This window comes from Thamnophis sirtalis, unplaced genomic scaffold (genome assembly GCF_051295495.1).
Source record: "Thamnophis sirtalis isolate CommonGarterSnake01/CBP01778 unplaced genomic scaffold, rThaSir2_p1.2 scaffold_3, whole genome shotgun sequence".
In the NCBI taxonomy this organism is placed as follows: domain Eukaryota; kingdom Metazoa; phylum Chordata; class Lepidosauria; order Squamata; family Natricidae; genus Thamnophis; species Thamnophis sirtalis.
Genome location: NW_028261383.1, coordinates 128,346,662 through 128,359,435, shown reverse-complemented (window position 1 = coordinate 128,359,435; position 12,774 = coordinate 128,346,662). Strand labels below are relative to the sequence as shown.

The window sequence follows — 12,774 nt, the reverse complement described above, 5'->3', positions numbered from 1 at the left end:
TGTGCTGCCTACATCCTGCAGATGGGACTTCACTTGTTTGCGTGGATCAGTTTCTGGCATGTTGTGGACCGATGTTGGGCACCCTTGTACTAAACATTATAACTCCTCCTCAAAACAAGAAGCCAATTAGTGTGTTTTCAGGTAAATATAACCATAGGTATTGTCATAAAATAATTTATTTTGACTAGACATCCTTCAAATGAATTATAACTCTTAGAATTGTCAGCAGTTCCAGAGAACATACCATATACAACACATGAGGAAAAAACACACAGATATTATTTCAACCCATTTTTTAAAAATCCCACAGTTTTATTGCACAATCCAGTTGGAAGAAATCAGTTTAAAATAAGGTGGTCTTAGCATAAATAAATGGATTAAATGTTATAGATTGCAACTACTTATGGTAATTAAGAAAACTTGGTTTTAATTACCTGATCACTACAATGATTCCATCAAAGATATTGTAAGGATTTTTGATGTAACCAAAAGGGCCATACACAAGAAGCTTCAGAAGCATCTCTAGGGCAAAGAGGCTAGTAAACACAATATTGCTGATTTCCAGAGCATTGGTGAGTTCTTCTGGCTGGAAAAAAAATCAAGGATAAATAAAATTGTCAAGATTAATAAACTGTGTGCTGTGAAATACCAAGAAATGTCTAGTCATGTAAGTTGTAACATTCATAAATATATCAGACAACCAGACAGAACGGAAAAAGAATCTCTTGGGCCATCCGTTGCCTGTTTTCGCAGTGCTGGGAGCTTCTTTACCATTGTCAGAACTAATCCTAAAACTCAAGACACAGTTGATATGATTTGCTTACTAGATCATATCCTCTTTCTTCCCATCACCTTAACAATTTAATGACAAATCAGCAGTAGTCAAGCAATGCCATTTCTCATCATGGCAAACTGTTACACCAGCCTGTTACCTGAAAATCAGTGCTAGCTGAGGAGAGGGAAGGCACACACAAAGGCTTGGAAGATGCAGTGCCCTATGCTAAGACAATGGTGTTCTTGTGCTTCATACAACTGAGGAATAACAACCGAGAAACTGCAGAACTATCAGCCCTACAGCTCTTTTCCCAAAAGTGCTTTTTCAGGAGGCAACTGGTCTTTCTTACTGGATGGTGGGGATTTATACTCCTTGCAGACAGTTCCCCACCATCCAGTCAGAGCTGAAGAAGCTTCTTGGATGAGAAGCGAAATGTCTTCAAAGAAAACAAGAAAGTCCAGTTACCTCCTGAAAAGGCATCTTTGGGACAACCATGACCTGGATGACTGAGAATCTCCGTAGACCTGCAGCCCTTGTATGAATCAAAGGTGGTTTTCCCAAGCAGCATAGGAAAAAAAAAACATTCCCAGAGAGGTCCATTTTTATGGAACCTCGTGAACAAAATGGTTCCACAAAATGGCTGCTACAGCAAGAGCAACCAAAACACCTTTCCTTTTTTGCAGCAAAGCAAACTGCAGGGTTATGCTATACAACATCTAATTCTGTTCAATGTTTTATCACTTGCTCTGATAAAAGGGGTGCATCTACATAGTTTATATGCCCATCTTGGTTTCTCTGTTTACCTTACCTCTAGGGAAAGGTGTTCAGGTAAAACAAGTATTATAAACATGCAGATGATGTTTTGGATTTTAGAAATATCACATTGACACTTCAGTGTTAAAAGGCAAAAGTGTTCAGTGTGAAAAGGCAAAAGAACCTAGCCCTCAATTTACTGATTGATAACGTACTGAGGTCTGAGGTCCCCAGGCCAAACTCCACAGAGAGAATATGAAACACTAACAGACCCCAAACTATCCAGTCCCACTTGGGTTCAATTGACATTTTATAGTTTAAATGGTTCAGATCTGCAGCTTCACAGTTGCATTTAGGTTTTTACCAACACACTTTTAAAAAAGAAAAATATGTTATTATGTGTTTGAGTCTAACTGAATTTATTTGAACATAATTTATAATGCTGAACTGGGTCAACTTGATTGATGGCATTTCAGCACTCTAGATTTCTGCAACCCCCGAGAGCTTTGGAGAATGGGAGTATTAGACAGCCAAGTCCGACTTTAAAGCACCTTTTATGCACATCTAAATCTTTTGGTTGGTTTTCAAGTATATCTATAAACTGTGCCTTTTCACCTGTTTGCCTTCAGTGCAACACTCCACCACAAAAAACTGGACAGCCAGTCTACTTTCTGGATATCTCTGGAATGTAACTGATGATGAATTAAGTTGGCATTTGCCAGAGGCTTTTGAGACAAAGTCTTCCTAAAATTCACGGGAGCAAAGGGAACATAAAATCAGAAAAAGATACACCTTCACACACAGTTGGGATCTTGTTGAAGTACTTTATGTCTCTTAGCTCATTTAACTAGGGTTTGGTTGCCTTACTGTGTGGGCTGGCATCACTTTAACCTGGGTTACTCTGACTGTGGGACTCCTTCTACACAGGGGTGGGTTTCAAAAATTTCAGCAAGGGGTTCTCTGCCCAGTTACTGGGTGGGCATGGCCAGTGATCAGATTCAGCTGGTTCGCACCTATTCGGGAGAACAAGTTCATAACTTTCGAAGTAGTTCAGAGAACCGGTTGTTGGAAGAAATCTTATTTTATATTTTCCCCACTTTACAGGGCTAATCCTGTAAGGAAGGCAGGAAGGAAAAATTCTGGTGTTGTTTCTAGCCTCATCTTTATTGCCCTGCTTACAGAAACTGCCTCTCAAGTTAACCCTTATTACATTGTAACAGCTAAGGCGAAGCGCCCATCGACATGAGTTGGCCATGGCCACATTGTCACATGACCACCGAGCTATGCCTACCCAGCTGGTCATTATGGCAGAGAACCGGTTGTTAAATTATTTGAATCCCACCACTGGGCATGGCCATGGTGGCCTGGCCTAGTCAGCCTCCTGCACCATAGCTGGGGGTGGTGTTTCACCTTCCCCAGTCTCCAGAGGCTTTTCTTGAGCCTCTGGGAGGGCAAAAACTTCCTCCCCTGGGCTCCTGAAGCCCTGCATTTACCTCACATCCAAAATGGGCCACGTAGAGACTCCTTGGAGGGGCGGGGTGAGGCGGAGCCAGCCACGGGTGGGATTTAGAGGTTCTCCGAACCAGCCATAACATTAGCTATGGGTTCTCCCGAACCTGGGCGAACCTGTAGCAGCCCTCCTCCCCCACTTCTACATCTATATTCTGACGTTATCTATGTTCTGGAGGATCATTTTCAAGTACCTCCATTCTTCCTCTTGGGAATGATTTGATATTGAAAATCTAGTCATCAAGTGAAGTATAAGAGCAGACAACCTTCAAGATCGCTGTAACCCTACAGAGCTGCCATGCCTTGAAGAGCTGAGCTAGTAATGCTATTTCAGCTCTTGCTGCTCCTGGAAATGCACTTGCCACATCAGTGAGCAACCACTTCCTATGCCAGGAACAGAAAGCAGAGACAAATAGCACTTAGCCATTAAAAGTCCAGGTCAGGGCTACAATCCTTTTCTGGCCTTTAAGTCAGGTTGCTTAAATGCTACCCAAATCAGTTGAGTTTAAACCACAAGACTGAGTGCAGGATTATTTCCCATTTCTCAAAAAAGAAAAAAAAAGAGAGTTCATTTTAATTCTATATTGAACCTAAATTACTCTTGTTTTATTTTGCATTTTAAAAACTGAACTAGAGCAAGGCAAAAGGCTACAGCTCAAAACATGGATTTCTTGGCTCTTTAATAAATGTCTGGGCAAAAGATATGCAGAGTTATATAATACCAACATGGAGAAAAGTGTTACTATTTTATTTTCCTTTTTCCAGTTAAGATCAAGATAGCAGTTATCTCAATATACTGGAATCTGACTACTTGTTTGCAGTTGGATGTAGAGCCTTAAACAGTTTTTCTCAAATTCTGAGCCCCATCAAATATTCCAGCAAGGGACGGTGAGTGGTGCTGGATGTGATTTGTGAGCCGGAGAAGCATGGTTCTCTGCTGCCCAACTATTTTTTTTTTTCATTCGTTCGCATCCAGAATACCAGTTCCAGTCCTGGACTTGGGAGATTGGAAAGGAAACATCATGTGTGTGATAGGCAATTCCCTAAAACCCTTTTGAGGGCCACTTTTGAGAACCACAATCCTGGCTGTCTCCCGTGTTTTTCTCAACTCCAAATGCCTTCATGGGCTTCTCAGCCTCCTGGCAAACCATTCTTACTCTTTATCTTAGGTAGAAATGCATATATGGGAGAGAGCTATATGAATGTTGTTGTTTTTTTTACACAGAAGGCTGCTTAGGAAAGAAACCTGAACAAAAGGGCCAAGACAGGCCTGGTTATTTGCATAGCTTTTCTACAAAACTGCAGACAGTGCAATTTGGAAACAGACTCTAAGCATCTCTCTGCCCAATTCTCTGTGATTATGGTCTCCTCTAGGGCTTAGAGGTAAGAAGGAAGGTAGCCCTTATTAGTACATAATATTTATTTTTTCTTGCACATTCATATAGCGGGCGAACTGTACAGTAGCAACATTTCAAATTGCCTTATTAAAACATGCACTTTGAAAGAGAAAATATCTTATTTACAATCTTGCTGGCACCAAGGGAGTTGGCTTGTAACTATTTTCATCCTGGAGACCATCTTATTTCTGAAGCAAATACAGAAAGCTCATACAATAGAAATGCAAATCTTCCTTTTAATTTAGTATCCCACTAATTTATTATGCATTCGAAGCTGCATGCCACTCAGGCTGGTATATGTCTTATTGTTGTTTTAATCTTGGACTAAAATCACTTTTGCACCAGTCAAACTTCATTCATGTAGTCAGCTTACATGTTCTTTGGTTGTGTGATTACATTGATGCTAAGAATGACATAATATCTGAATAACGGTGGTGCTAAATATTATTTTTATTTTGCTTCACTAGGAAACTCTTCACTGCAATAAGTAACTGTATTCTGAGGCAGAACAACCGAATGGCTGGGGTCAATGGGCACGTTATGGAAAGTATATTGTGTTATTCTGTTCAGTCATATCCAGTTCTCAAAGACTATCTGGACAAGTCCCTGCAGTTCTCTGGACAACATTTTTCAAAAGTTGCTTGCCATTATCTCTCTCCTAGGGCTGAGAAAAAGGGACTGGCCCAAAGTCACCCAACTAGCTTTGTGCCTAAGGCAGGACTAGAATTCACAGTCTTCTGGTTTCTATCCTGATGCCTTAACTACTACACCAAACTGGTTCTTGCTGAGTCATTCTGGGTATATATATATATAAAATATTGATATAGTAAGAAGCAATTTTTCTCTCTATCACTACCTTGGCTTGCCTTATTCTTTTCCAGACAGGTGGGCCTAATTTCTAGCTGTTAAAGAAAACTCTAAGCTGTTTTTCTAACAACGTCTCTGACCATGAGCACCTGCTTCTAACCATAATATGCCAAACTGATGAAATATGAACTGTGCCCTTTTGTACTTGGGCCACAGCATCACCTGCAAGTTTAAAGGTGGTCCTCGACTTATAAGTGGTCACTTAGTGACCATTTGAAGTCACAATAAACTTGCCCAAGGGCTACATAAGTCCCAGGTTTGATGTTCTGATGGCTGCAGTCATGTGGTTGCATTTTGTGTGCTCAACAACTGCCCTGCATTTAGGGTCCTTTGCAGTATTCCTGCGGTGACTACAATTTATGAAGGTTTTTTTTTCTGCAGAAAACTGGCATTTATTTCCAGTTTCCAGCAAAAAAATTCCCATTAAGGATAAGGGATTCATTTAACAACTGCAACTTTTGACTTATCAACGTGGTGTTCACTTTATGACTGCTGTGTTCACTTAATGATGGCCACAAAAAAGTCATAAAATTGGGCACAGTCACATAATGACCTGCTTAATGACTGGCATGACTTTAGGCCTTAATTATTAGCTCAATTATGGTTGTGTCAAGGACTATCTGCATAAAGGCAGAATATCATGACATCACCACACAAAACGAAAGATAAAGGTAAAAGGTTTTTGACTATCTGACTGTCACCTTTGGTCATTTCTTGCACCTTTCTGTCCTCCATAATATTTATGCCACAGTACCCAGGACTCAAAAGCATTATGGGAAAGAAAGCTTTGACATTAGGTTCATAGAAATGCATTTATGTAGCAGGCTAGCTTGCTTTTAAAGAATAATAATAAAAAAAATAAAGTAATTTACAAAAGAAAAAAGGAATGTCTGCACTCTTACTTTGTTGGAAACCCTGATTCTTAAATGCCCAAATATTCCATCACTGCTGTTCTTTCTCCATTATGTGATTCTATTTAATAGTACAATGTTATAAAAGATATGAGATAAACTATAGCAACAATTGCTGTGATAATGCTGTTGCTGCTGCTTCACCGTGCTCCTCATTGCCCTATTTTACTGCAACTTGTGCTTTGAAACCATGTCTCAGAACGCAATATTCAGAAGAAACAGCACAACAAAATTAACTAAAGGGCCACATACAACTGCAGTGCTTGCTTTGCCTTCATCTAGATGAAACAATACTTTATAGCAACCAGAGAATAGCTGCGTAATTACGTAATTCTAAGTACTAAATTATGCTAACTTGCATCCAAAAGTATATTCAATGAGGCTAAACTAGGCCAATGTATTTGCTATCCTACTGTTTTGTCCTTTTTCTTCTACCCCATAAAGGATAATGGAAAAAACTTCAAAGTGCATACCCACACATATTTAAAATCCCCAGGTAATAATAATCTTTTCATTTCAGCAAAGAGAGAAGTATGATTTATAACCAGCAAAATTCAACATGTGGGTTACCTTATTGGGAGTTACCAGGTTGGGTCAATTCAACTGTCCCAATCTAACACTTTTGCAAGGAAATACTGTAGATTTACTTACGTCTTCTGAGAAATTAAAATAACCAGATGCAAGGAAATTCTCTGACTTTTCTTCTTCCTTTAGCTATTTTGGTATGTAAGAATCTTATAGAAAAACTTACTCCCCTCCCAAAGTCTACTGGCAAATCATCTTTATTTATGGTATAGTAGTTTAGGCTTGAGAAACCAAGATATTTTTTTCAACGTAAATTTGAAAGTAAAATTAGATGTTATTTCTAGCTATTGGTGTCCAGAAAAGGGTGAAAGGCAGAAAGGGCCCTCTTTCACTCAGAAGTCATGTATGGTAATTTCAAGTTTAAAACCTAAATTCTGACCTCAATTAATCGAGCTACAAAGCTTCATCCAATAAACTTTATATGACAGCTTCCTTTCTGTTTGGACAAAAATAATTTTGCCAATGGTCTGCATCTAATTCTATGCTCCACATTCATCTTACTTCTTTACATAAGAACATATTTAAGGAAAAGTGTGTTTTGCAATCCCATGGTTGTCTGTATGCATTATCAAAACTAGAGAAGAACAGCAGCATTTTTTATCTAACCTGTCAACAAGATTTGTTGGGAGCCAGACTTTATTTGGCCTACCTGGACCAAGAGAAATTTAACATACATTTTCTTCTATCCAACAGCTATACACCTTTATTAATATGCTTTCCCACCTGGAATTTAGCCTAAGTTTTATACTATTCATAAAATGCATGTAAATTAACTATTGAAATGAATCAAGAATGCTCTGAGGAGGATACGTGGAAAAAATTATATTTAACAATAAAACAGAATATACTTTAAAAAATATGAGCGTGTCTATTTAGAGCTTCTAATTATGCCACTGTGGCTTTTTTTTCCTGAAACAACTGCCAGGTAAAATTTGGTCTAGCATTATTTTCATTCCATAATATGGCTACTTGCCTTGCTTTCTCTCCCTCTCCCTTTAGGCTCTGTCTCATTTCATATTGCAGATCTCTTATGTTCAACCTCCACTTTGGCACTAATGAAATAAATTGTACAGCCTACAAACACTCGCAGCATCCTGGAAACTGACAGTTTTCTATTAGTACTTAGATTCAACAGCTTTCACATCAGGTTTCTTAACAAAGACTGCAATCCTCTATATACCTATTTCTCTAGGGATAGTTTCTATATAGATGAGTAACATTTGACTTCTGAGGAAATAGTGAGACAGAAAATGTGTTTGTCAGTCAGCTAATACCAACCAGTCCTCCCTATGAATACTGTCATGCTGATGGCTGGAGAACATTCCATGTACCGGTAGGCCTTGATATATGACCACAATTGAAACTGGAAAAGTCATTTTTAAGTGGTGCAGTCATTAAGTGAGATGTCATATAACCAGGATTTTCAACCTTTCCTGGTGGCTTCTCCATTGACTTTGCTTGTGGGAAGGTTAAAAATGGCGATCATGTTACTATGCCTCAATGCAATGATCGTAAGTGTGAGGACAGGCTATAAGCCACTTTTTTCAGTGATAAAACTTTGAACATTTATGATTTATGAAGGATCATAATTCAACAACTTCTATTTATTACATTTATACCTTTCCTATTGAAAAAATGGTACTCCAAGCATTCACTTTTCTATTTTGGCCTCAGTTTGATTATGATATAAGCCAAGGGTGTCAAACCCACTCAGATCGCAGGCCTTATTGTGACATATCACAATGTTTTTCCCCTTGCGGAGCCAGGGTGGGCGTGGCCTGTGCGGTCCGTATTCGGCCTGTGGGCTGTCATTTTAAGCCAACATTATCAGAAAATCTCACCTCTCTTTCTCTTGCCCCACAAGTTAGCTAATAAACTTATTTCAATGTAGTCTACATTATTATTATTATTATTATACAATTGTATCACAGCGGCCAGTTGTTTCACCGGATTTGGCATTGGTTACTAGTCGGGCCCCACCAAGGGCCTAGGACGTCGTAACATATTTTTGTAATATGTGTGCAGATCCAAGCAGTGCGGCTTTTTGCATTTAACTGATGGTGATTTTGTCAATTTTTAACTGTTTTAAATGTAATTCCAGTGCTTTTGGACTAGCACCCAGTGTGCCAATTACCACTTGAATTACCACTGCTGATTTGTGCCATAGTCGTTGAATTTCGATTTTTAAGTCCTGGTATTTTGCGATTTTTTCATGTTCCTTCTCAGCGACCCTGCTATCACCTGGTATTGCGATGTCTATGATTGTGACCTTATTTTTCTCAACCAGTGTGATGTCTGGTGTATTATGCGCCAGTATTTTGTCCGTTTGTCCCACAAGATCTTGACCATCTGATTTTCGGTGACTTTTTCAGGCTGATGTTCCCACCAGTTTGTTGCTGTTTTAATATTATAATTTTTGCACAAATTCCAATGGATCATTTGTGCTACTGAATTGGGCCGCAATTTATAATCAGTCTGCACGATTTTTTTACAGCAGCTGAGTATGTGATCAACAGTTTCATCAGCTTCTTTGCAAAGTCTGCATTTGGTATCATCAGAGGATTTTTCGATTTTGGCCTTAATGACATTTGTGCGGATAGCTTGTTCTTGCACAGCCAGGATTAGTGACTCTGTTTCTTTCTTTAATGTACCTGTTGTTAACCATAACCAAGTTTGTTCACTGTCCACTTTATCTTTTATTTTTTCCAGAAATTGGCCATGCAGTGCTTTGTTCTGCCAACTCTCCATTCTTGATTTTATCACATATTTTCTGTATTCTTGTTTCGTCTGTTGGGCCTTCAGTAGTTTTTTGTTATTTACTTCAATTAATAGATGTTCTTGACTTTCTTTTAAATAATCAGCCAGTGCATGTTTTTCTTCTTCAACTGTTTGCTTCACTTGTAATAATCCTCTGCCACCTGATTTTCGGGGCAGGTACAGTCTATCAGTATCACCACGTGGCTGTAAACTATAGTGCATTGTCATTCGTTTCCTGGTTTTTCGGTCCAAAATGTCCAAATCAGCTTGTGTCCAGTTAACTATACCAGCTGTGTATCTTATAACTGGTATTGCCCAGGTATTTATGGCCTTGATTGTATTTCCACCATTCAATTTAGATTTCAAAATTTTCCTAACTCTGTTGGTAAACTCTCGCCTGACAATAGTTTTTACTTCTCCATGCTTGATATTATCCAACTGCAGAATGCCTAAGTATTTGTAGGCTTCATTTTTGTTGCATTTAATTAGTTGGCCATTGGGCATTTCAATTCCCTCACATGCAGTGATTTTGCCTCTTTTTATGGATACAGTGGCACATTTTTCCATGCCAAACTGCATTGAAATATCGGTGCTGAATACTTGGACTGTATTTGTAAATGATTGGATTTCTATTTCTGACTTTCCATAGAGTTTCAAATCATCCATATATAGTAAATGCGAAATTTTTTCAGCTTCTTTGGCAGTTTGGTAGCCTAATTTCATTTTTTTTAAGATTACTGATAGTGGGATCATTGCGATGATGAAGAGAAGAGGTGAAAGTGAATCACCCTGGAAAATTCCTCACTTGATATTAACCATTCCATAGATCTCATTCCCTACTGCCAACTCAGTTCTCCATTGTTTCATCGCCTTTTCAGTAAAGGATGTAATATTTTTGCTAATGCCAGTTGTTTCTAAGCATTTTATGACCCAACTATGTGGCAGTGAGTCAAATGCCTTTTTGTAATCAATCCAGACCATATTCAAGTTCGTTTTTCTGTTCTTACAATTTTCTAATATCATTTTATCAATTAGGAGCTGATCTTTTGTGCCCCTGCTCCTTCTTTTGTTGCCTTTTTGCTCTACTGGCAAGATGTTGTTTGTTTCCAAATAATCCATCATGTTATCTGCAATAATGCCTGTGAGTAATTTGAAGGTTGTTGGCAAGCATGTTATTGGTCTGTAGTTTTCAGGTGTTGTTCCTTTAGTTGCATCTTTCTGAATCAAGTATGTTTTTCCAGTTGTCAACCATTCATCAATTTGGCCCTTTTGTAAAATTTCATTCAGTTGCCTGGCCAATATTGCATGTAAACTGGTCAGATATTTGAGCCAGAAACCATGTAATTGGTCCTTTCCAGGTGATGTCCAATTCTTTACCTTTTTTACTCGATTTTTGACCATCTCAGTTGTTATTTCTAATACTTGCTATTATTATTATACAATTGTATCACAGCGGCCAGTTGTTTCGCCGGATTTGGCACTGGTTACTAGTCGGGCCCCACCCAGGGGCCTAGGACGTCGTAACGTATTTTCGTAATATACGTGCAGATCCAAGCTGTGCGGCTTTTTGCATTTGACTGATGGTGATTTTGTCAATTTTTAACTGTTTTAAATGTAATTCCAATGCTTTTGGAATAGCACCCAGTGTGCCAATTACCACTGGAATTACCACTGCTGGTTTGTGCCATAGTCGTTGAATTTCGATTTTTAAGTCCTGGTATTTTGCGATTTTTTCATGTTCCTTCTCGGCGACCCTGCTATCACCTGGTATTGCGATGTCTATGATTGTGACCTTATTTTTCTCAACCAGTGTGATGTCTGGTGTATTATGCGCCAGTATTTTGTCGGTTTGTATACGGAAATCCCACAAGATCTTGACCATCTGATTTTCGGTGACTTTTTCAAGCTGATGTTCCCACCAGTTTGTTGCTGTTTTAATATTATAATTTTTGCACAAATTCCAATGGATCATTTGTGCTACTGAATTGTGCCGCAATTTATAATCAGTCTGCGCGATTTTTTTACAGCAGCTGAGTATGTGATCAACAGTTTCATCAGCTTCTTTGCAAAGTCTGCATTTGGCATCATCAGAGGATTTTTCGATTTTGGCCTTAATGGCATTTGTGCGGATAGCTTGTTCTTGCGCAGCCAGGATTAGTGACTCTGTTTCCAGAGTCACTAATCCTGGCTGCGCAAGAACAAGCTATCCGCTAATAATAATAATAATAATAATAATAATAATAATAATAATAATAATAATAATTATTATTATTATTATTAATTATAATTATAATATTATTAATAATAATTAATTATAATTAATTAATTAATAATAATTATTAAATATTGATATTATTATTATTATTATTATTATTATTAATAATAATAATAATAATAATAATAATAATAATAATAATAAAAGAAAGTCAAGAACATCTATTAATCGAAGTAAAGAACAAAAATCTACTGAAGGCCCAACAGACAAAACAAGAATACAGAAAAGATGTGATAAAATCAAGAATGGAGAGTTGGCAGAACAAAGCACTGCATGGTCAATTTCTGGAAAAAATAAAAGATATAGTGGACAGTGAACAAACTTGGTTATGGTTAAAAACAGGTACATTAAAGAAAGAAACAGAGTCACTAATCCTGGCTGCGCAAGAACAAGCTATCCGCACAAATGCCATTAAGGCCAAAATCGAAAAATCCTCTGATGATACCAAATGCAGACTTTGCAAAGAAGCTGACGAAACTGTTGATCACATACTCAGCTGCTGTAAAAAAATCGCGCAGACTGATTATAAATTGCGGCACAATTCAGTAGCACAAATGATCCATTGGAATTTGTGCAAAAATTATAATATTAAAACAGCAACAAACTGGTGGGAACATCAGCCTGAAAAAGTCACAGAAAATCAGATGGTCAAGATCTTGTGGGATTTCCGTATACAAACCGACAAAATACTGGCGCATAATACACCAGACATCACACTGGTTGAGAAAAATAAGGTCACAATCATAGACATTGCAATACCAGGTGATAGCAGGGTCGCCGAGAAGGAACATGAAAAAATCGCAAGATACCAGGACTTAAAAATCGAAATTCAACGACTATGGCACAAACCAGCAGTGGTAATTCCAGTGGTAATTGGCACACTGGGTGCTATTCCAAAAGCACTGTAATTACATTTAAAACAGTTAAAAATTGACAAAATCACCA

The 12,774-nt window shown here is 38.1% G+C and overlaps 1 protein-coding gene across 7 annotated transcripts in view; it reads right to left on the bottom strand.

Moving 5' to 3' along the window:
- The window catches only part of CACNA1G (calcium voltage-gated channel subunit alpha1 G), a 248,541-nt gene that overhangs the window by 143,054 nt on the left and 92,713 nt on the right, over nucleotides 1-12,774 (bottom strand). For all 7 annotated transcript variants that reach the window (XM_087710029.1, XM_087710023.1, XM_087710026.1 and 4 more), the window contains exon 9: nucleotides 435-586. In XM_087710029.1, coding sequence (XP_087566155.1) covers nucleotides 435-586 — 152 coding nt within the window. The remainder of the gene's footprint in view (nucleotides 1-434; nucleotides 587-12,774) is intronic.